Source organism: Vicugna pacos, chromosome 10 (assembly GCF_048564905.1).
Source record: "Vicugna pacos chromosome 10, VicPac4, whole genome shotgun sequence".
Classification (NCBI taxonomy): Eukaryota; Metazoa; Chordata; class Mammalia; order Artiodactyla; family Camelidae; genus Vicugna; species Vicugna pacos.
The window spans coordinates 5,357,798-5,382,676 of NC_132996.1; the positions used below are offsets into that span (position 1 = coordinate 5,357,798).

A 24,879-nucleotide genomic window follows, 5' to 3' on the forward strand; every position below is an offset into this window, starting at 1 on the left:
TTCGCATCCGGGTCAGACTGAGCCTCTTGCTCTCCTAGTCAGTGACTGGTGGAGGTTCCGCGCTGTCCGCGTTCTCTCTTCCCGGTGCGACCGAGCCGCAGCGTCCAGCGGCGAAGGAGTACCCTCTGCCTCGAGTAGAAGAGGGCGAGGAGGGGACCTGGGAACCGGCAGCGGCCGGACTGGGTCGCTCTGCGGCGGGCTGGCGACTCTGCTCCTTCGCTTGCTGCTGTCTCTGGGAACCGGGTGCCAGCACTGAGGAGTCTTCAGCGGACAGCGACCCCCTTCCCCGGCTCCCCTGCCCGCCCTGCCGGGGAGGGCGGAAGATGCCGGTGAAGAAGAAGAGAAAATCCCCTGGGGTGGCAGCAGCCATAGCGGAAGACGGAGGCCTCAAAAAGTGTAAAATCTCCAGGTACCACCTTCCCCCACCCTTCAGTCTTTTCTCCTCCTTTGCTGCAAGAGGAAAAGGAGGCGGGCCGGGGCTCGGGGCTTGGGCTGGGGAGAGGGGACCCCCCTCTCGGATAGACCTAGGTGGGAGGTGCGGAGCCGCGCGAGTCTCTGCGCCCGACTCCACCTCGTGTTCGATGTGTGCGCTGGCGCCTGCGAAGGGACTCCAGGAGTCGCCTCACGTTGGAGTCTACGTGCCAGGGAGGGTGGGGAAACAGGGAGTGTGTGTGCAAATTGCCCTCTTTCCCCTTAACCCCCAACTCGTTAATCCCTCCCCCGCCAGCCTTCTAGACCTAGAAGTGAGTACAGATCTATGCAAGGGTGGCTTCTAGAATTTCTTTGTAAAGCACGAGGAATCTTGACCTGACAACTGCTGTGGGAATGATAGAAAAGCTCCTTATGCTGTAATTGGCCTCTAAACTTAGTATTTGGAGTGGACTTGTCGGGACGATCCCAGCAGGAGGCCTTTAGATCGCTTGGAATCTCATTTTCTGGAAGTACAGTGCCTCCACCTGCCCCAAGTCCTTAAGTGCAGAGTTGGAAAGGCCCTGCGTGCGTTTTATTTTCCAGCCATCAGGATGCTGTTAGCTCTCAATATAAATATTAATAGTTTGAGAGCTATTGTTCTCTTTATCTTCTTGGAGAAAAAGAAAGCAAGGCAGAGCTGTAGTTTTTTTTAGCTCTTTGATCCCTCTGTAGCATGTCATTGAGGCATTACAGCAACACTGTATGCTGCAAAAAAATCATTTCAATTTAGGTGTGCGAAGTGGGTTTTTAAAATCCCCGTATTGGATAGCTGACTGTATCAGTGGTTGGCACTTAACGTAACAACTTCAGATGCTACCATTGAAAGAAGACTGTAGCCAGCCAGCATTATAAAGAGGAGATGATAGAGATCTCCTTTAAGAGAGATCTGCTTAAAATGTGAGGTAGGTGACTTGTTCAGTCTGCATCATCCTTTTTGTAATTGGTTGAATTTTTTTCTTCATTACTGTGTTTGAAAAAGAACCCAAGGCTATTTCTTGGCCTGTTACCGTGAAAGGGGCTGCTGTTTTCTTATACCTCTTGGTAATTCATAGAATTTGGCAGTTACTCCACTACCTCATATTTTTATGAAAGAAGCAAATTGGTTTTTTATACTTTAACTAATAGCGCATCTAAAATGTTTGCTATATCAACATTTTAAAAATTAAGCACATTAAAATAACTGAGCAGTCAGTATTATGAGAACTCGGGTGATACTTTGCTCTATCAACTTAAAATTTTAAGTATGGAACCCTTATTTTACATTACATTATTTAGTTGCAGAAGTTACAGCATTGCTACGTCCCTGGTAGTGTAACTGAGATCCTTGAGAGAAGTTTCTCTTAAGTTCATTAAATCCAAGAGGCCATTTATGAACTTCCCAGCTTTTAATGGTTTTATGAAAAAGATAAACAGACTCTGGGATTAAATAGCTTTGGCCCAATTTTTGGACTGTTATTGTCTATTAGGTTTTTTTTTTCCTTTTTAATCTGTGGAATCATATAGCCGTAGGTACTAAATTATGTTTTATCTTTAAATATTCATTAATGCTTAATAGATGATAAACAACTTTTAATATATAATACTATTCTGAAATACTGATTCACTGAGTATCAAACTATACTTTGTAAGATTCATTTTCGAATTACATGCAAATATAATTTCCATGCAAATCTGCAAAAGAATCACTATAAAGATTTATACCTTCCCAACTACCAAGCTTATATAGAGACCATTAGGTTGAACTTCTGTGTGGTCTTTTGAAGTCTGGGGGAAATAATTTTAGTGATATTTTTGGAATTTGATAGTGAGCAAAGTAGCATTTGGGTTTTTTAAGTCAGAAATCTTTAAATATGGATTACTGTTTCAAATTGCACATAATTAACAACTCCAGTTTTTTTTTTCTGTAACACCAACTGTAAAAAAAAAATTGCTTTGTTTAGTTTGAATTGAAGTAGTTCATATTGAACTTAGCTTTTCACTGAAAGTTGAGACTTGATAAAATTCTTAGGCATTTGTGTGTTTTCTAAGCTATTGCAGATCCCAACCCCCTGCTAGACTAATAAGTGGAGAGGAACATTTTTCAAGCAAGAAGTGCCTGGCTTGGTTTTATGAGTATGCAGGTAATGAAATTAATATAAGAAGATATCAGTCACATGCTTTAAAACGTTTTTTGGTTCATTTAACAAATTATTTATTGCAGGCCTGCTGTATGTTAGTGCTGTGTGCTGAGATCAGAGTCAAGACTGAGGATTGGGGGTAGACTAAGAATTTGGTGCCCTTTCAGGCTGATATTTCTGTAAATATATAATTCAGTATATGTTTAGTGGGAGAGGTGAAGTCTGTTTACTATTAATAAAACTTGTGAACAGATTCACTTACTGGTTTACATCCACTGGCTATAGTAGAGTTGGTATTCTGGAAAGCAAAGTGTCTAATAAAACATTTTATACTTTTTATAGTTCTTGTTTTTCTTTTCAGTTTTCTTTTGAAATTTTCTGAACCATAAATTGACATTTTCTGGAACTTTTGGGAGACATGGTAAAAGATTTAAAATTCAGAGATACCATTTCATTTGCACAGCATATTTATTCTTTTGCATAATTTCTATTTAGCCATTTACTTCTTCTAGAGATGCTATAATAAATAAGAAAGTAAACAGACTGATATTAGTACAGCCTTGGAAGTGTCAGGGAAAGCTTTTGAAGAAGCTAGTTTGACCGAGGCTAAATCCTTCAAGTGGTGGATGAAAAGCTCTAGGCCTAGGGTGAGGCTGTAGTTTAGAGGTAAAAGTCAAGGCCTGGTATGAGATGGACGAGTTAATATGAAAAAGAACACTAGTTTCCCATTTATTACTAACTTCTTCATAAACTTACATGAATTTTTCTCCCCTCAGAATGATTTAGTTCTTTTGAAATTACTGATTTTACAGCCTTTTTCCCCCCTTCTCCTAACTTGTTTCCTTTCTTTTACATGCCTACCTGGTTGGGTGTGTGGGTGTGGCTGTGTTTCCCTCTCTTTTATCACTGTCATTCTCGGAGTATTAAAATGTTTAACATAATACAGTGTATATGTAGTCATTGTCTTGTATCTAGTGCTAATCAAGTTAAGGTCTCAAGTGTACTCTGAATTTTAGGTTTGGGCTAACTGTATGGAAAATAAGACTATCTTGGGCGACAGTAACTTCATTTTTGGGATCAGCTGAGCGATCCAGCTTGAAAGATCCCAAAAGTATAATTTAAAAATTGTTTAGTAACAGAACGGATTCTTTCTAGACCAGAAACACTGCTATTACTGGCATCCCAAGACAACCACTAACCCAAATTAAACAGAAGGAATTCATTTTCTTTTGACCTCCATTTACGATGTTGACCCAGTATTTAACATGCCAGTTTTACTGGTATGTATGATATGATATAGAATCAAAAAGTCACTCATTTTACCTTTGGAGGTTACTAGGCACCATAAGGTTTAATTAGTCATTTTTTTTTTTCACGATTACTTGCTTTACTTCTACTGGGGACTTTCCTGGGTAGCATAAGATTCAAACATTTATTTCCTGTATTTGCATTTGGCTAATTACATAATTTTCCCTTATGACCATTCTATTAAGTAGGCGGTGTTACCCTCATTGTATAGATGAGAAAACTGAGGCTTAGATCAAGTGATTTGTCCAAGATCATACAGTGACAAGAACCAGGATTCAGAGCTAGGTTATTCTGATTATAAAGCCTGAGCTTTTAACTACTACTGTCCTGTAATGATTATTATTTTTTAAAATATCTACATGGCAGCTAGTTTTCCTTTTACAAGGAAAATATTACTAAATGTACTTGAGGTTAACTTAGGTTCTGTCATTCATTGAATGATTCATATTTCTGAGCACTTATGTGTCAGACCCTGTGCTGAGTGCTGGGAATAAAATGGTGAACAAGTCAGACAAGATCCTTGCCCTTGGGGGACTTGCCTTATAGTGGGGAAGACAGGCAGTAACTAAGTGGGGAAGATAATTACAGATTGTGGAGGATTATAAAAGTAATAAACCTGGTGTGGTGCAGGGATAGAAAATAGAGAGTCTGAATGGACTTTCAAATAAGGCGACTAGGGAAGGACTCTCTAGAGATTTCTTTGGGCAGGAGCCTAATTGACAAGGAGGAGCCAGTTGTTCGCCAATGAAACAGTAACTGGGATGTCCCTTATTAAAATGGAGACGATAATTGTGCCTACAGATATAATGCCGTAAAGCACTTAGCACTGTACCTGGTATACAGTCTGAACTCATTAAACATTGGCTAATATTGCAGCATCGGATTTACTGATTGTGTGTTTTTACAGTACTGTTCCAGAATTAACAATATAGCTCCTATGTACCTTATGCTGAAAGTGCTGTGTCATTCATTAAGCAGATTTGTTTTTCTTGAGCATCTGCTATGGCTGGCATGGTATTAGGCACTGCAGATATAGCCAGAAACCTTTCTTACAGTTATTAAAAAAATCAGAAAACTAACTTTTTTCAGATTTAACATTTTACCACTTATCTTGTTAATATAATGTTATAGGTCACGTGTGATGATGGTTTTGCCCTTTCATAAGACCTCTCATCTTGAGTGATATTTACATTAGCAAGGATTCAGTAATATTACTAAATAAAAGCATAGAAAGTGGAAAGGTACTTTTAAAGTCTTAAAAAGAATACAAAAACAAAGGGGAGGAAGATAGACTTCTTAAATTGAGTGAAAACCTATTTTTTGCCTGAAGAGTTAGTTAAATTCAGCTCCAGAGGTTTTACCCTGGGAGCAGTTTTAATGGAAGAGTTTGTTTCAGAAGTATAATTAATGTTATGCAATCTGGGGAAAAGAACATTGGTATAGACCTTGTTTTAGATTTAGATTGTTGCTATTTGCATTGCTTTGTGAATGTCACGTGACATTTACAAAAAAGTCTTCTATATCTTCATATAACATAATTTAACTTGATTCTAATCAAATTTTAATCACTAACTAATCTCCCATTATATAGGGAGGCTATAATTTTATGACAGCAACTGATATTTCTTGACATGACTCTTTGGCTTTCTCTTCTCATTACTAATGATGACAGCTTTGAGGGCAAGTCTGCTTTCTTGTTACATTAGAAAAATTTAGAATCATCATGCCTTAATCTGTTTTCTTCCATTAGGTTTTTAATCTGATTTTTACTTTCATCCAAACCACATGTAATATAAAGCTGCACATTTGGTTATTGTTATATTACATGATAATATTACAGCTTAATATTACATCTATGCTTTTAAAAAATTATGTAATTAACACATTCTAATATAAAAAACCTCCATATATATTAGGAAGTGAAAGTGCCCTATAATTACCTCCCCTTCACCTTTTAACACCTCAGTGCATAAATAGGTGCAGTACTTATTTAAAACAAAAAATTTTTTAAAAGTTTTGGTTTCAGACCATGTGTTAACGCCAGCTTAACACCCTGAACCTCATCTAAGACAGAGTTTACTAGTCACTTACTGGATGGCTCCATTCTTCCATTAAGAAAAACCATAGGACATTGGCTTCATGTTGTGCTTGTGAACTAATGATGGCAAGGTCAGGTGCCACCTGAGCAGTCTTGGGCTAGTCTGTGACTTACAAAGCTGGAGTATTTTTAGTCCTTAACAAAGGAAAACAAGTTTCTCTTGGCCACTTCAACAATGACATTGTAAGATTGTATTTTCCAAAGCCAAGTATGGTAAACAAACTTCTATTATATTTCCTATTGTTTTAAAATTTGTTTTAGACTTTATAATTGAGATATATTCATTTTAGGTATGCAACATAATGATTTGGTATATGTGTATATTGGAAAATGATCACAGTAATTCTTAATGTGCTATCACCACACATAGTTACAAATTTTGTTTTCTTGTGGTGGGAACTTTTAAGATTTACCCTCTGAGCTGCTTTCAAATATGCAAAACCATACTGTATGTTACATCCCTTACTTATTTATTTTATAACTGAAAGTTTGTACCCTCTGACCACCTTCATCCATTTTGCCCACTTCTGCCAACCATCATTCTATTCTCTGTATTTATGAATTTTAAGAGTTTTTTTGCATAGATTTTTTATACGAGTGAGCTCATAAGGTATTGGCTTTTCTCTCTCTGACTTGTTTCACTTTGTATAATGCCCTTGGGTCCATCCATGTTGTCACAAACTTGTTTTATCCAGTCACAAAGGAGACCTAGCAATGATATTATTACTTTACGGGAATCTGATAACAAAAAATAAGAAAATACGAAAATTGGTGTACTGACTTATATTTAGTGTTACTGAGGGGAAAAAATAAGAAAAGTGTCTAATTTTTGGAAAAATAATAGAAATAGCTAATTGAGGGGTTAAACTTTTATTTCTACGTTAGGCTAGCATAATGCTAATGCTTTATTGTCTATTTTAGTACCAAGATGATAAGAGAAATATTCTGGAATCTGAATGTAGTAATTTCCTTAAGTCATGATTTTCATAATATACCTAAAATATTAAATTTTACCTGGGTATAAAATAGAAGGTAATGAATGACCTTCTAGTTTAGTAAGAAACATATATTCTTCTCTGTTTACTGTCTTGAATTGTGGGTTGATACTGGCACTGACACATTCTAGTAGAATGAGAAGCTCAAGCCTTCTTATGCTTATTTATATTCATGCATGGCCAAAAATTTTCTTCAGAAAGGGCTGTCAATACATGTCTTTTTAATGGGGAGGTTCAAGTTATTGTACAAACTAGTGATTGATATTAATACTACTTTGTTTTTATTTCCTTAATTATAGTTTGTATTGTGGTGTTCAAAGAGTATCTCAGAAATTTTAAATTTCAAGTTCAGTAGCAAGTATTTATACTTTATCAAAAATATGTCAGAATTCAAATTCAGTTATTTGCAAAAAATTTTATGCTGTATTCATAGATGCCTTTAGCACAGTGGCTTATGTTTCATGTTTTATGTTAAATTATAACAATAAAATATATAAATTATTTTTGTCTTTGAAGGTCCTGATGAAGTTGTAGGGCCAGAAGGAATGGAAAAATTTTGTGAAGACATTGGTGTTGAACCTGAAAATGTATGTTTTATTCCTAAGTAGAATGGAATACAAATGGGGTATAGCATATTTATAAATTTCTGAAAATTGGAACACTTTAATCTTTTAAGATTTTATTTCTTCATGAATATTGTAGATTTTCATTTAGGATATTTTTAATCAAGTTAAGTTGGGTACGTGTTCTCTTTCTTGATGCAAATGTCATTTGTAACAGAGTAAGAGAGATTCTACTTTTGGAAACTTTTAGAACTTTTTGCTTTTAAGAAATTGGCCCATCTAAATTTCTTTACAGTTAATAATCCCAGAGATTGTACTCTTTAATAGTTGAAGGATGGAAATGGTTGTATAAAAATGCTCTCCGTAATAAATATAGACATGATTATCTCTATGCTGACTTTTCCCCTATCCTTTATGTTCTGTTCTTTCCAGATTATTATGTTAGTTTTAGCGTGGAAATTGGAGGCTGAAAGCATGGGATTTTTTACCAAGGAAGAATGGTTAAAGGGGATGACTTCATTACAGTAAGACATTTTTTTAAAAAACAAATTTGATGGCCTATTTGAAAATCTTAATTGATATTTTGTGCTTCGTAATTTTCAGGAGTAAGATTTCACCTTAAAACTATCAAATTGGTTTTCTATATAACAATCAGTTTAGGATTGACAAAATTTTTATTGTGGTTTTTGGCAAAGTGAACAGTTACCCATTTTTCCTATTCTCTAATAAAGAATCTAAGAACCTGTTAAAACTCACTGACTCTCTAGGTGGGTGAATTAGAGGTTCATGATCAAAGTTATTTACTCACAGGATGTGTGAGCAATAAGGAATTTCCTTCTCAGAATATAGAATTCTACTATGAGAGGAGTTTGTTCTTTGGGCAGTTCTAAGTTCTGGGGCCTCCTCTCTCTTCAGTTTTATACTTGACTTAAAAAAGGAATTTGAAGAGAATTACATGACACTTTGATTATGTCTTTTTTGCCAGTGACTCTCATAAAGAACAGAAGTAGAAATGTTTAGCTCCCCTGCAACTTTTAGCCGTGTATAGTTGTATACTTTCAGTTTAAGATGCTGCCTTTGATCACTTTTAAAAGTTATAAAATTGCTCCTTTATAAAAATAATTTGATTTTGGCTTTCCAGAGTAAAGTGTGCTTAGTGTTAGAATCAGTTAGTAATTATGTGTTAAGTTTTTATTATATCATGCTCCTAATGTTCAAGCAGGAAGTTATTAATAATCAACATTCTAAAATAGTTAGAGCAAGCATTAATTTATAAGATTTCTGAGCCAAAAACTGGGAGTTAATTAACCATGTGGTTTCCTGTTGTGATTATGCTTCTATTAACACACTTAACTTTTCTTTACTCCTTGTTTGCCTTTCCTTAAATTTCAGAATACCTGATTATTTAATTGTATTTGTTCATATGGAATTTAAATGATAAAAATTTAGTATAAAATTTGGATTTTCAGTGTTGAATGCTTTGTGATTCTCCTTTATAACTAGAATTAATATATAGATATTTATACATATATTGTGTTTATTTTGTTTAATGTAAAAACCTTTGCTTATATGAACCAAAGTATAATTTCTAGGATAGAACATAAAATCAGCCCTCTCACTTCCATTATTTGTAGGTAAGATGAGGAGTCTGAGACTCAGGGAGGTGAAGAAAATATTTGCCAAAGTTTACATAGTTCCTTAGTGGCAAAGCTGGGACCTAGAATTTAAATTTCCTGACTACTAGTCTACCACACTATACTTTCTACTGTATCATTCCTTTGTATATACATTAGCATTCTTTATAAAGTAGAGGCCAATTAGTAACTTTTTAAATCATAGTATTTACAACTAAGGCTGAATTCTACCGTTCATCTAGGTGTCATAACATGCCAGATTAAAATAATGTTGATTCTGAAATTCTTCGAGCTATTTCCCACCATTTAATTAACTTCTTAGAGAAAGATAAAATATACAAAAGAGTATGCAGAGAAAATAAACTAGTTTCATATAGGTTAGCCTGATTTACTAAATTTGTCGGTTGTTGCACAACTCGTTGATTGTAAGACATTTTATTTGGCTTTGTAATTGCTTTGCAGTATTGTACTATTCCTGCTCCTTTTTTTGTATATTGGTTCTTAAAATATTCCAGCTAACAAGAGTGTCTATATTTTTAAAGCAAAAGTTTCTAATTAAATAATTATGTTTTTGAATAACTTGATAAAATATAAAAAGCCTTTGTATAACAGAAATATGTAAACACAAGGCATTTCTAGTATTTATTCTTGAATAATTAGCAGCATGTAGCCTTGGATGTATGCTAGGGAAATTGACTAACCCATGAACATGTTGTTTATAAAGCACATCTTTCCGGTAGGAAGTTCACAGGCTATACAAAATAAAAGCAGTTATTTAGCACTTAAAATTGACCCAGAGGTTTCTGTTTCATTTGTTATCCTCTGCCCATCTGCCAAGAACTCTATGCTGTAGAGTCTTGAAGCTCCTAAAATTAGGCAACCACTCTTGACTAGGAAGATAGCTGTTTTTTCCCCATGATCTAGATTGCTGTGTGAAGTACAGAGTATCTTCTCTTATTTGGCTAAGTCTTATTACTCTCTGAATCTTGTACAAGACTTGCTAGGAATAAAACAGTTTAAAATATAAACCAAGGGAGACAAAAGAGTCTATAAAAGTCTTAGTTTTTTTTTAAATTTGAAGTTGCCTACTATAGTTGGTTTTATATAATAATCATAAAACGTAAAATTTCGCAAACTTGATTCCTTGTATAGGTTTTTCATATTTTTAGGATTTAATTTAACCTGGGCATGATTATCCGATAGTTCCTAAGTCGTTTTAGTGTAGTTATCAGTTGTTTCAAATTAATTAATTTTAACACTCAGAAAACTTCAGTAGAGCTCTGTGAAGAGTAGAAACAGTCTGGTAGTTAAAACAAACTATGGTCAAGGATAGCAGACTATTTTTTTTTTACATTTGTTTATTTTAAAGCTGTTATTCATATAAAACTTCCATAGCTGAATTGTCTTTCTCTTTTGTTTGAAAGAATTTATGGGTATGAATTATTGGACTAGAATGCCATTTTCTAAGTTTCAGGGATTGTAACTGCCATAAACTTTCCAGGTATTTGGCTCTGTGTTGTTATCATCATCATTTAATAATAGTCAAATTCCCTTTCAAATCGTATTTAATTTAGTAGATATTTACAGTGAGCACCTGTTTTATGTAAGGTACCACTTACTGGTGATCACAGTGGAGCATACAACAGAGCTCCTGCCCTTTATTTACATTCTAGTAGGGCAGACAAGGCACTGCAGTGCTGTACCCACAGGTGGAATGTGACAAGTGCTAGAGTAGAAGTACGAAATACTGTGGAAGAACAGCCGCTCGTGAGGTTGGTTTCAGCTGTGTAGACAGGAAGAGCGAGCCTTCACTATAGGTGTGGCATTTGAACTGGACCTTGAAGAATGATTAGGATTTTGATAGTTGAGGATAAAGGATAATGTTTCAAGAGAAAGTTGTGAGCAGGCCTTGAGAAAGGAAAACATGTCTGGTGTGTTAGAAGCAAAAGGTACGTAAAGAAAATCGACAGGATCGTTTTAAATTCCAGATAGTTGGGATGATGGCTACGTTATGCAGGGCTTTAGCTAGTGTGTTGAGAGAGTTTAAACTGTATGTTTTAGCTTGGGAAGCCATCAGAGATTTTTGAACACAGGAATCATGAAGGATTTGGAGAATAGTTTTCAACAGGGGAATTTTTAAAAAATGTTTTAAAGTCATAGATTCTTTGGAAAACCTTATGAAAACTGTGGAACTTATCCCCATTAAAGATACACATTTGCTGCTATTCACAAAATGTTATATATGGATCTTTTTCCTTACATCTGTGGATGCAAGATTCCAAGGCTGCTTGAAAATTTTTATTCCTGTGCACTTTACAGGATTGGAGAACTTCTTCATACCTACTAGCTAAAAGTTTGGTGTTGGAGCAAGGGTGATGTTACCATGCTGTTAGAGAAAATTGTAAGCATAGAACTTTGAAAAGACTATACTTGATTATAGTGATGAAAAAGGCAAAAAGATAGCATCTGACAAGAATGTTAGTGACTAAGCTGTCTGCTGGTAGATTACAAGTTGTGCGCCTTCCGGTCTCCATATTGAGCACTGGACTTTGAAGATTAAAGGCTTGAATGGCTTCATTTTCTTTAAGAGAAAGGAATGCGGATCATTTATACAATTTTTTTAGTGGAGGTGGAAGAATGGAGTGGATTGGATGCTATGGTGTGTGTGTCGTATGACTATCATTCATTTAGCATTTGGGACCCCAGTACTAATTGCCATTAGTATTCTTCCCCTCTGTTCTGTCCCAAGGTCATCGTGCTAGTTTAAAAATGCCCCCTCTCCACATTTCCGAATAACCCCAGAGGTGGGTTAATTGTATTGTTCTGGTCGATAGACCTAATTCATAGAAAGGTCTAAACGCCTAACTCTGAATAAAATTCTTCCTGTTACATCTCAGTGTGTCACAGCTTACTTACTGGGACTTTCTGGTTAAGGAAGAGAACCTCACTTAGATCTTATACGTAAATGAACATTTCTTCTCATTTTAAAGGTCTTGAATGAAGCGGAAATTCAGAATCCTCCCTTCGTAATCAAATGTTTGGCAATACTCAGGAAATTAATTCTCAAGTCCTAGTGTTCAAATGTAAACCCATTTCCACTCATTCTAACTGCAGTGGCCTTGGAGAGTGCTATCGCGTTGTGCCAGTGTTCATAAAATCTGTGGTGTTACGGGAGTGTTACTCAAAAAACTATCTGTTGCTTTCCATACTACACTAGTTAAGTATGCATTACTTTTTAGTTCAGGGGAAATATTCTTTCTAAACTTTCCAAGTTATGAGGTGCCGACATTATTAACTCTTGTTGAGTCTATTTTGCAGCTAGATTAACTATAAGAGTTGTGTTGTGTTAGTGACTGCTTGGGTATGTTCACTGGCTTTGCTAGCTCCATTCACAGTCTTTATGATGTTGGTAATACATGTGGAAGTTTGTGCTCTTATTTATTTCACTCTTCTCCAAGAAGAAAGCATTAATTGTCAGTTGGTCTATTAGTTCCTTTACTGAAGATTTAGATAAGCCTTCAGGAGTGGTATGAAATTGTTTGGACAGAGCCACTGATGTGTAGATGATTTTTAAGCCGTTTGCCTTTTGAGCATATCAAGCTAAGAACTGTGCTATGCATTTAACATATGATTCTCATTTAATCATATGGTTGTCTCTTACTGTTTTTGTGGTTTTAAAATGAGGAAACCAAGACTGGAAAAGGTTAAGTAACTTGCCTAAAGCCACATGAGTGGACATAGAGAAATTGGAATTTTAACTGGTCTCTGTTTGATTTGAAACTTCATTCTTTATCTCTGTCTTAAGCTAAGATCACATCCTAAGTAATACTGTTGCTTTTTGTACCTAGGGAATGTAAAATATTTGGGAAATAATTGTAATTTCTTGGATTCTCTAGAGATTTGTCAGTCATTGTTTATGTACTATAGAGTTTTGTTTGAACTACAGTTTTCCACTAACTTTTCCCCAGATAGGAATTCTGAAACTTTCTGTAATTAAATAAATACATCATCTACTTTGTGGTTCATTTTTGATAGTCATACTTTTATTTAACAAATAATTTTGGAATACTTCTCTATGCCATGTTAATGACATGAGACTTTCAAACTCCAGGGGTAGTGAGAGAAAGAACTTCTGAAAGTAGGGCAGCATCCTTTAACTTGTTTGTCCTCCCGAATCTATTAAGTCAGTCAGTCTATTAAGATTGTGCATGAGATTTTGTAGAAAAGCTGCCTGAGATTTTGTGTGAAAATGTGAGTCACATCACTTTAAAAAAAAATGTGAAAAGCACTGTTTCAGGAACCTGCAAAGCTTTAGAAAATGAGGCCCCTACTTAAGATAGATCAGGACAGGGAAGGGAGTACATGTAACCACTTACTTCTAATATTAGTACCTTCTGAACATTCTCAGTTGATAACTCTGGAGATATTGAAGACTTCATGTCCCAGTTTTCAAACACTATTATAGCAGCACATAATGTGAGAATTTGTTTCTTTTGCATATTCTTCTGGTAGAAAAGTCAACTGCATTTTCAACTTTAGAAGAAATTTTGCACTCATAAAAGCCACATATTGAAATAGTAATAAACTTCTAATAAATGGTAAGAATACATTTTTCTTATTTCTGTAGGAAACATTTTGTGAACTCACTCATAAGAAACTAGGCTCCAGACAAATTAAATGGTTAATTTTTCCAAATTTTGATTTCCATTTCTGGCAGTTATGGTATCCTAATGTGCAAACAAACCATTTCTCATGTTAAACACTTAAAATATTGGATAAAAACTAAAAACATCTTTTTAAAAGCATACCTGGACTTCACCGTAAATTAAAGAAAATAATCAGAGGCCAGACACTGTTAAGATTTGGTGATTCCATAGGGATCTATGGAGCTGGCATTTACCCTGAGAATACCTAACTGTTCCTGTTCACCTGGGATCTGGCCATTAAGCTGTCATGCATGTTGGGAACTGGAGACAAATTGCCAGTGCTGGGTAGGGTGAGAATCAGATCAAAAACTCCCATTAAGTCAATTGATGACAAACCTGCCCAACAGATGGAAACTTGATTGCTTGGACTTGGTTTTGCATACCACTAGGGGCAAAGGGCTTCTACCTGAGAGAATTCCTAGTCAAAGGCTCTTTGTCATGCAGATTTAGGGCTGGAATTCATTATTCGTATGACACAATTCAAAAATGTATTTTAGAATTGTTCCAGGTGCTAGTACTCCTATGGGTTAAGTGGAAGCAATTCTTCTGCACAGAAATGCATTTTAAACAGAAGTCTCAATTTCTGCAGAAAAAAGTTTGGTAATCATTAATTTTAACAATCAGCAATCACTAAACATGTTGGGAAACATCTTAAACTTCAAAATCAGAATCTTTAATATGCTAGTATTTTGAATTATCACAGTCTCAGTATAAAATTGCAGACTACATTTAATAATGTTTAAAGAAAAAAGGAATGGTCTCAGATGATCAGATTTCAGATAATTAAGCTTCTAAAATTAAAAGTATAAAAGATTTAAAACTGAGTAGATGAGCTACAAAGGAGACAGCTGTAGATAAAATGGGAATCAGTGGGCTATAATATCTGAGGAAAATAGGAAAGAGAGGCTAAGAGACATAGTGGATAAATTGTTTTTTTCGCTATTGAGTTTTGAGAGTTTTCTCTATATTCTAGATTTAAGTCCTTCATTCTAATTGTTGTTTGCAGATATTTTCTCCCAATCTATAGCTTGTATTTTCTTCCTACAAGGACTTCTGCAGAGCAAAAGTTTTTAATTTTGATGAGGTACAGTTTATCGGGTTTTCCTTTTTAGGTGCTTTGGTGTCAAGTGTAAGAGTTCTTTGCCTAGCCCTAGATCCTGAGAATTTTTTGTCTGTCATTTGTTTCTAGAAGGTTTGTATTTTTACATTTTACTTTTAAATCAGTGATGCATTTTGACTTGATTACTTTAAAAGCTATGAGACTGGTTTTGGTTTATTCCTTTTATCTATGGATGTCAACTTGCACCAGTACCATTTGTTGAAAAAGCTCTTTCTTCCAATGAATTGCTTTTACTCTTTTGTCAAAAATTGGTTGAACATATTTGTGTGGTCTCTTTCTGGTTTCTCTGTTGTGTTCTGTTAATCTGCATCTTAATATTCTTCCACTACCACATGGTCTTGATTACTGTAGCTATGTACTAAGTCTTGAAATCAGGTAGACCTATTCATCTTTTTTCAAAATTGTTCTAAGTACTCCAATTTCTTTGCTTTTCAAAAAATTTCAGAATAATCTTTTCTATCTACAAAAAATTTTACTGAGGTTCTTGCTAAACTGCATATGAATTGGAGAATTGACATCTCTACCATTTTGACTCTTCCAATTCGTGGAAGATAGATAGGTCTCCATTTTTTTAGGTGTTAAGTTTTCTTCATCAGTCTTATGTAATTTTCACATACAAGACCTGTACATATTTTGTAAGAGTTAACCTAAATATTTCATTTTTATTTTGAGTGATTATAAATAGGTAGTATAATTTCAGCCTCCACATGTTTGTTACTAATATATAGAAAAACAATTAATTTTTCTATGTCCTGTATCCTGTGACCTTGCTGAACTCACTTATTCTAAGATTTTTTTTTATGTGTATTCCTTGGGTTTTCTACATAGACAATCATGTCATACGATTATGATGTGAAATAGAGACAGTTTTATTTTTCTACTGATCTATGTCTTTTGTTTCCTTTTCTTGACATCGCATTGGCTGGAACTTCTATGTTGAATAAGTGTGGTGGAAGTGGGCATCCTTTTTTGGTTCCTTATGTTAGAGGAAAAATGTTAATCTTTCACTATGTGAAGTGTGTTACTGGTAGGTTGTTTGTAGATGCTCTTTATCAAGTTGAGGGAGTTCTCCGCTATTGCTATTTTTCTGTGAGTTTAAATATTAGAATAGATGTTAAATATTTTAAATACTTTTTCTGCGTTAAATCATATAATCATGTAGTTTCTTTCTTTTTTTAGCTTGTTGGTATGATTACATTGATTTTTGAATATTGAATCAATCTTGCATACTGGAATAAATCCCACTTGGTCATGGTGTGTAATTATTTTTATATACTGTTTAATTCTATTTGCTAATATTTTGTTGAGGATTCATGAGGGCTAGTAGTCTGTAATTTTATTTTCTTTTCCTTGTTTATTGAGATGTAATTGACATATAACATTATATTAGTTTCAGGTGTACAACATAATGATTCAATATTTGTATATTTTGCAAAATGTTCACCACGATCAAAGTAATTAACATCCATCACCATAAATAGCTGTATTTTTTTTTCCTTGTGATGATTTTTTTTTATACTGTCTTTTTTATACTTTTCTTATACTGTGTGGTTTTGGTGACAAGGTAATAACTGGCTTTATAAAGTGAATTGGTCTTCAGAGATTGGTGGAATTCTTCATTAAAACCATCTGATCCTGTAGATTTCTTTAATAGTTGTTTTTGTTTTTAAATTTTGAATTCAACTTCTTTAATAGTTATAGAACTACTCAAATTATTTAATACTGTGAGTGTTGTATTTTTGTTTTTCAAGGAATTGGTCCATTTCATCTTAACTTGTCAAATTTGTACCCTTTTGTTATCTGCAGGTCTGTAATGATATCCTTTGTTTCATTCCTGATATTGGTAATTTTTGTCTTCTCTTTTTGTCACTCTTGGTAGACACTTGTTGATTTTATTGATCTTTTCCAAAGAATCATATCTTTGTTTCATTGATTTTTCTCTCATTTTTCTGTTTTTAGTTTTATCAACCTCTGCTCATTATTTGCTTTCTCCTGTCTGCTTTAGGTTCATTTTGTTCTTGTTTCAGGTTCCAAAGGTAGGAGCTTAGATTATTGATTGAGACTTCTTCTTTCCTAGTGTAAGTATTTAGTTTAATAAGTTTTCATCTCAGCACTGCTTTGTGTCTCACAAAATTTGAGGAGTTTTTTCATTTTTACTCAGCATTGAGACTTGCTCTCACCCATGGATTATTTAGAAGTTGCCTGTTAGGTCCTGAGTTTTTGGAGATTTTCTCTTATCTTCCTGTTATTTCTAATTTGGTTTCATTGTGGTCAGAGAACACATTCTCTGTGATTTATATCCTTTTTAATCTGTCAAGGTTTGTTTTATGGCTCAGGATTTAAAAGAATAGGTATTTTCTTGCTACTGCGTAGGATGTTCTATTAATGTCAATTACATCTTGTTGACTGATGGTGTTATTGAATTCTTCTGTACGCTGATGTGATGTCTAGTTCTGTCAGTTGCTGAAAGGGAGGTGTTGAAATCTCTAACTGTAGTTGTCGATTTGTTTCAGTTCTGTAAGTTTTTGCCTCACATATTTTGCAGCTCTTTTGTCTGGTGCACACATTTGGGATTGTTGTTTTCTGGGTGGATTGACCTTTTATCATTGTGTAATGTCCTCTCTGTTCTGATAATTTTCTTTGCTGTGAAGTTTACATTAGCTGATATTAGTATAGCCACCCCTTCTTTTTGATTAATGTCTATGCAATATATCGTTTTCCATTCTTTTACTTTCAGTCTGCCTATATTGTTATATTTGAAGTCAGTTTTTTCTAAATAGGATATAGTTGGGTGTTTTTTTTTAATCCACTCTGCCAATCTCTGTCTTCTAATTGGTGTATTTAGACCACTTACATTTAATGTAATTATTGATAGATTAGGGCTTAAATCTGCTCTGTATTTTATAATTCAAAAGTTCCATTTGGTTCTTTTTATATATATTTCTTTCCTTAGATTTTCCATTTCCTTGCTGGCACTTTCTGTCTTTTCATTTGTTCTGTTGTGTTCATGATAGCTTATTGAAGCATTTCTATAATAGCTACTTTAAAATCTATGTCAAGTAATCCTAAAAACATCTTTATCGTTTCAGTGTTTATATGTATTGATTGCTTTTTTGCATTCTGTTTGAGATCTTGGTTCTTGCTATGGTGAGTGATTTTTTTTTAATTGAAACCTGAAGATTTGAGTATTATGTTATGAAAATCTGGATCTTATTTAAGCCTTCTGTTTTAGCTAGCTTCCTCTAATACCATTTCAGCAGAGGAAGTTGAGGTCACTATCTCATTACTTCCAGATGCAGGTAGAAATTGAAGTTTCTCACTCTTCATACATTGACATCCAAGGAGGGAAGTCCCCATTACTGTTCAGCAGGTATGAGTCATAGGTACCCATTAGGCCTCCACTGATACTTCCTTGTTTTCCACGAAGCTCCATGGACACACTGGGATGGTGGTCTTGTTCCTTCAGCGATGGAAGTGCTTGCTTTCGGCTAGAGGGAGAGCAGGGGTTTGTTAGAATTTTTTTTTTGTCTGTCTTCATCGGCATTTCCGTTCTGCTGACTCCTTCAGCTTCAAGTCTGGGATAGAGGAGGCAAAAAGGAAACCCAAGGAATACACTACTGTACTGTCTTCCAGAGGACTTTCAGAGCCTCCTTATGTTTTATACATAATGTCTAGGGGTTTTAGTTGTATTAGCGAGCGAGGGTGGGAAGAGAACGTTTACTTCATCGTCCTAGAAGCAGAAGTTATTTCTTTTATCTATTTTTTATTTATTATTTTTTTTGTATCTATTTTTTAAAAAGCAAAACTTCTTTTGTCCCACTCTGGTTAGTGCCTCTTTTCTCTGCTCCATTTTAGAACCAGACTCTTTGAAAGTACATATTTCCTCCAGTTTCTCTCTTCTCATTCTCTCTTAAATCTATTCCAATAAGACTTTTATTCCTACCACTCCTCTGAAACCAGTCTTGTCAAGGCATCATTTACAAGTGAATAATCAAACTAATAATACTTACAAAACTGTGGCTGGAGCTAAATTTGTACTTAGAGGGAAATCTGTAGCCTTTAATGTTATATTAAAAGAAGAAAAAAAAGCCTAAAACCAAATGACCTGGTGTCTAATTTAAGAAGTTAGAAGTAGGATCAACCCAAAGAAAGAAGATAGGAGGTAAAAAGATGTCCAGACATTAGTGAAATAGAAAAATCTACAATTGAGAGAATTAAGACATTCTGGCAAGGTGATCAAGAAAAATAAAGAAATGGCAAAAATGTATAATACTGCATATTAGAAAATGTTATAAATATCTTAATTGGCATATTTAAATAAAACTATATGTGAAATAAATTACCAGAAGAGTATATAAATGACCAAAACTGATTCAAAAGGAAATAGAAAATCTGAATGGTCTTATAGCCATTAAAAATGCTGATTTAGTAGTTAAAAAGTTTTCCGTCCTTCAACGGAAAGGCCCAGGTGGTTTCAGCTGCTGAGTTTGGATAAATCTGCATTCCAGTGTTCAGAGAACTTTTTAGAAAACAGAAAAGGGGTACTAATTCTCATTTCACTTTTTTTTCTTTTGAGGCTTATGCTGTAAGCTTGTTTAATAAAACTAATAGAGTGTGAAAGAATGGAATTTACAGGCCAGTCTCTCTTATGAACATAACAAAAAATCTAGCAATGTATAAAACAGATAACATGACCAATTTGGCTTATCCTAAGAATGCAAGATTTAAGCAACATTAGAAATTTATTGAAAATATTTATACCTTAATAAAGCTATAAGTAACTACTCATCACATTGTTGATTTAGAATAGTGCAAATCTTGGTTAAATCTGAGAATGCTAGGTGTCTACGTGATGAGTACTAATTCAGTTTGAGTAGAATACTGTTCGTCACAGTAGATGATGATGATACAGCTAATTTGATTGAAGGGAATCAGATGGTCTCAGGGCACAATGTGAGTTAGGTTTTGATGAGTAATACTTTGTCAGAATGTTCAAGGAACAGCATACCAAGTGGAGGAAATAATATGTCCTCCAGCGTAGCGATGGTGCTTGGGAATGGTAAGTGAAATATAACTAGATACTGGGACCTGGCAGGGGATGAGACTGAGGATCTGTGCCAATTGTGAAAGGCTTTGTCTGCCTTGCTTCTTGCTAAATAGTGGAATATGTCAACCCAGGGAGAGTCAGAAAGCAGGAACTAATTTTGAGCATTCCATCTATTTAGCTTCTTAGGTTTAATGTCTTATCTTTAGAAATAACTTGTTTGCATTCTTTTGTACATGTACCTTATTTGAAATTAGGTGCTACCACTGATTCACCTGATTTTTTTTGTTCAGTAAAAATGCGGGAATCTGAATTATGACTGAACCACTAATATGATGTGTTAATTTCCTCTGGGCTAGGTACTAAACTTTTAGAACCAATCATGACTAATCTCTTTTTATCAAATATTTGTGACTTTATTGGAGTTTTTGATTGAGTTTTCTTTTCTTTTTTTAAGGAAAGTTATTGGAGTGAACTTGCATTGATTGCCAGGTTGTAGATACAAGGCAGCAAGTTTGTGACTCTTAAATTTCTAAATCAGAGAATTTTAAACCTAAATTAACTTCATAAATGTGTCATTTTTTTCTTTAATGCATTCCTTCTAATCCCCAAAGATGCTTTTCTTTAATTTTCTTAATTATATAATATGTGTGGTTTTTTAAGGTGTGACTGCACAGAAAAGTTACAGAACAAATTTGACTTTTTGCGCTCACAGTTGAATGATATTTCTTCATTTAAGAATATCTACAGATATGCCTTTGATTTTGCAAGGGTAGGTGGAATTTCTATGTTTGTAATTTTAATATTTTTTTAATCTTGAGACCACACTTAGGAAAATCTTTTTACTTATATTTTAGGATAAAGATCAGAGAAGCCTTGATATTGATACTGCTAAGTCTATGTTAGCTCTTCTGCTTGGTAGGACATGGCCACTGTTTTCAGTATTTTACCAGTACCTGGAGGTATGTGTGTGTTATTATTTTAAAAACAATATTTTAAAACTTAATCTGATTGGAAATATACCTTTAATTGAAGAAAAACAAGTAGATTTTTAATACTGTGCTTTAAAAAAATCTACTTAAGTGGTTGAAAATCTGTTAAAAATGTGTATAATCTATTGTCAGTTTTAGACATGAGTTCATGTTCATAGATATATTCTGTAGGTAAGTTCTTTTTATTCCATTCCTTGTGCACCCCCTAACTCCCCCCAAAAGATAAATAAAAAAGAAATCTTTGAGAAATAAAGCACAGACGTTCTTCATGTAACATTCATTTCTTGGGCTTTTGATAGCAGAAAATTGACACCAGTGCACAAATCTCAAACTTGTAACTTGGGTTTTTTCCTGTTACACCGGCTCTTAAGCTGAAAAAAATCCATATAAGAGAACCAACTGTAGTATTAAATCATAAGCTTAATCTAAAGAGTTAGAATAAAGCTTATAATATTTTATGTTCACAAATATGAGAATGTACTTAAATGTACTGATTACTAAAAAATGTATGCTGAATTTTATGAAGAAAGTATTCTTTTAGAAGGTTTCATCACAGCACCTACTATGCGTTGGTGGTTTGAAGAAGTTACTGTCCTTTTTCCACTGATTCATTTGGTTTTCTGTCTGTTTTTGTGCTTTTTATTTTCAACTTTTTAAGTATATTTCTCATCATTTCTTGAATACAGATGCTTTTGCTTCGAAAATAATTTTTCATAAAGCTGACTGTTTATCACAGTGAGCTCCCCAGAGTAGTTTTTTTAAAGCTTGTGATAAGAGACAACGGTATAAAAGGGTCTTATGTGAATGAGTTCTTTGTACACTTAAATCTTCAAGCCTTAATAAAGTAGATTGTTTGGTGGATGTTATCAGTCTTCCTCATGTTAGTAGTTTTGGACAAAAGTAACTGAATGTAAAAAAATATTTCCGTTTGAGGTAACTAAATATTTTCAAGTGCTTGTTATGTGGAGGGTGTTTGATATACATTATCTTTTAAAATCTTCATAACACCACTTAAAATTATGTTTTATCTCCACTTAGCAAATGAGGAAAGGGGTTCTGTTGTTAAATAACTTTCCCAAGGTCACTCAGTTAAGTAGCTGAATTGGGATTTGAACCCAAGTCTATACCGTTTCCATTGTCTCCAAAGATGCCAACTTCAAAATGTGGCTAACCAGTAAATCTTATTCTAAGAAATGATCCAATGAGAAGCAGCAAGGGGGAACTTACTGGAAGTAAGAAACATTGTATAGGTTGATCTCATTGGCGATTACACAAGCATATCCATTGGTAAAAATTTAAAAATTATTGAATCTTACCCTTTCTATTAGTGCCCTCGATGCCCTTGTTATTCCTCAAAAATGAAAGAAAAATAAAGATAAAAATAAATTTGATGATGTTAACATCTAAATGCCCCTAAGATTCTCTTAGAAACACAAATTATTTAAATAAAAAAGGAATAAATGTTTTAGGAAAGACTAAATCACAAAAAATATGTTATAACTCCATGTATTGAAGTTAAATCCTAATGAATAATGCTTAATCTATAATCCAAATATTTATATCATTTTCTGCAGCAATCAAAGTATCGTGTTATGAACAAAGATCAGTGGTACAATGTATTAGAATTCAGCAGAACGGTCCATGCCGATCTTAGTAACTATGATGAAGATGGTGCTTGTAAGTATAATACAGTGTTTTCCTCTCAAAATAAAATTCTTAAAACTATTAAATGAGAATATGCATGTGTGTCGCTTTACCATAAAGGATTTAAACTTCTTTACAGTAACTTATTATTTAGTCCTGTGGGAAGTGTAGGTGAGGCAGGTGAGGAAGGCAGAGAGCTTAGATTGAGCAGTATTATCAGTCTGTACTAGTAAATGAAATATTCTCAGTTCTTCAGCAGCAGAGCATGATAGCTAAATTTAAACTATAATTTCTGTGTCTAGAGGCTAAAATTCTCCTTTATTCTTGCTTTCCCTGGCATTTCCTTATGTAAGAAGAGTGTAGTCATGATTTAAAAAACAAGAAAGCAGAACATCAGCTATAACAGCAAAAGCTTTATAAAGTTAATAGCATAATAACCCATTACAAGTGTGGCAAATAAGCTCGGAGCCAATTCTCTTGGAAATTATTGAGTAAATAGGTAATGAAAATATTTACAGTTTTTCAGTCCTTCACATTACAATAGCTGTCCGTACTCTTCAGTGGGAAGTCCAGAATGCATAAAACAGATCTTTGGAGTAATGGTAAATTAATTAGATAAGCCAAACTAATTCTCTAGAACCATGCATTTTTTTTGTCCCACCACCAGTTTGGTTGCATGCATTGTTTTCATGTTGTGAAGGGTTACACAGAAAAGATACATTCCTACAAATGTTAACTGAAATTACGAACTTATTTTTGTGACACCGAAGAAATAAAATACTGAAGAAGGGATTACTTTATTTCTCCGTATACATATTGTATCTTACCCCAACAAAATGCTATAAGATTTAATATTTTAGAAATGACACCTTGCCACAGTAAACTGGCAGCCCAGGGACTACCTGTGGCCTGAGATGTGTATTTTCATGTGCATTAAAGTCAACATTATAACTAGGATTTTCTGTACAATTACAGCTTCCAGATTTGTTTGAGAAATTAGAAAATTGTGACAAAACTGTACCTGAGTTCTTTTACAGGAATTAGGCTGGAGCCAGGTGGTGGCTTATGTTGGACTGGCTTTCAAGTTTGCTGGCCCACAGAATGCCAACAACTAGGTTGCTTTTCAGCTGTCATTTATTATTACGCCAGTCTGCTGGTTTCATACCGTGTGCTGTTTTCTTAAAGTTTATCAAGAGCCAGGGAAGAAGCGAGACCACCAGGGGGCTGGTGACTAGCGAAAGCGTATTTCTTTGTGGCAGTGGGTTCCTCCGTTGACAAAAAATAAACAGTGAGCGCATTTGAATTGCCTACTTGGTTCCTGTAAGTCAATGAATTTGAACCCCCTGCGTTATAAAAATATCTTTTTTCAGTAGTTCTTAAGTTAGGTATTTATTAAGCACTTGCTTTGTATTCAGATTTATACTAGGTCCTGTTACTAGAACAGTATAAGTCTCTAATACAGCCACACCTTTAACAAACGTACCCACTTCATGAGGTAGCAGAAATACTTCTTAAGCTTTTCAGGTTGTTTAATAATTAAACAGCAGAGTTCTGTGGGCAGTTAGGAAAAGGAAGAGGTTAAAATTGACTTAGTTATTGGAGAGTGTTCATGAAACACTTAAACCTTGAGAAGGAGCTTTCTACAAATATCTATTCTGAAAAGTCCCTCACGTCCAAAAAGAAACAGCTCAGAAAGTACCCGTTAATGAGAAGAGGGACGCTGGAAGCAGAACACCTGGGAAAGGGGAGGCTCAGTCCCATCAGCATCACAGAGCTTGTGGGAGGTTTGCGTTTTTATAGTTGGAGAGATGAATTTACACAACTCTAACAAAAATGATTTCTTCTATTTCTAGGGCCTGTTCTTCTCGATGAATTTGTTGAGTGGCAAAAAGTTCGTCAAACATCATAGCAAGAACTATTGTGAAGAAAATGCAAACCTTTTGATTTCCCACGTGTGTGCAAGCGAAATGAGACGAGGAAAAAAAAAAATCCAAAGGGTGCATTTTCATCCATATGAAAGACTTCTCATAGTACTTTTTTTTCCTTTTTTTTAAAGGAAGTTTTCTTGTTACATGTGATGGGCATTGAGCCACACCTCTTCTGAGACTGAATATTGAAGTTTTTGTTTTGAGTTATGTTTATAACATTTATTTCAGAACAATAAAGATTCAGATTTGTGACAAAGGC

The 24,879-nt window shown here is 34.5% G+C and overlaps 1 protein-coding gene across 4 annotated transcripts; it reads left to right on the top strand.

The window, feature by feature from the left end:
* Nucleotides 1–24,879, top strand: DCUN1D5 (defective in cullin neddylation 1 domain containing 5). Of its 4 annotated transcripts, XM_006206692.4 has the most exons (8): nt 1–409; nt 2,500–2,591; nt 7,506–7,576; nt 7,985–8,076; nt 20,720–20,828; nt 20,914–21,018; nt 22,623–22,725; nt 24,546–24,879. In XM_006206692.4, exons 1-8 carry the CDS (start codon nt 324–326, stop codon nt 24,599–24,601), a joined length of 714 nt encoding a protein of 237 aa, XP_006206754.1. In that variant the 5' UTR covers nt 1–323; the 3' UTR covers nt 24,602–24,879. The 4 variants fall into 4 exon arrangements, with proteins under 4 accessions (XP_006206754.1, XP_031531250.1, XP_031531252.1 ...); XM_031675390.2 differs by lacking the exon at nt 2,500–2,591; XM_031675392.2 differs by lacking the exons at nt 2,500–2,591; nt 7,985–8,076 and having other exon boundaries at nt 391–409.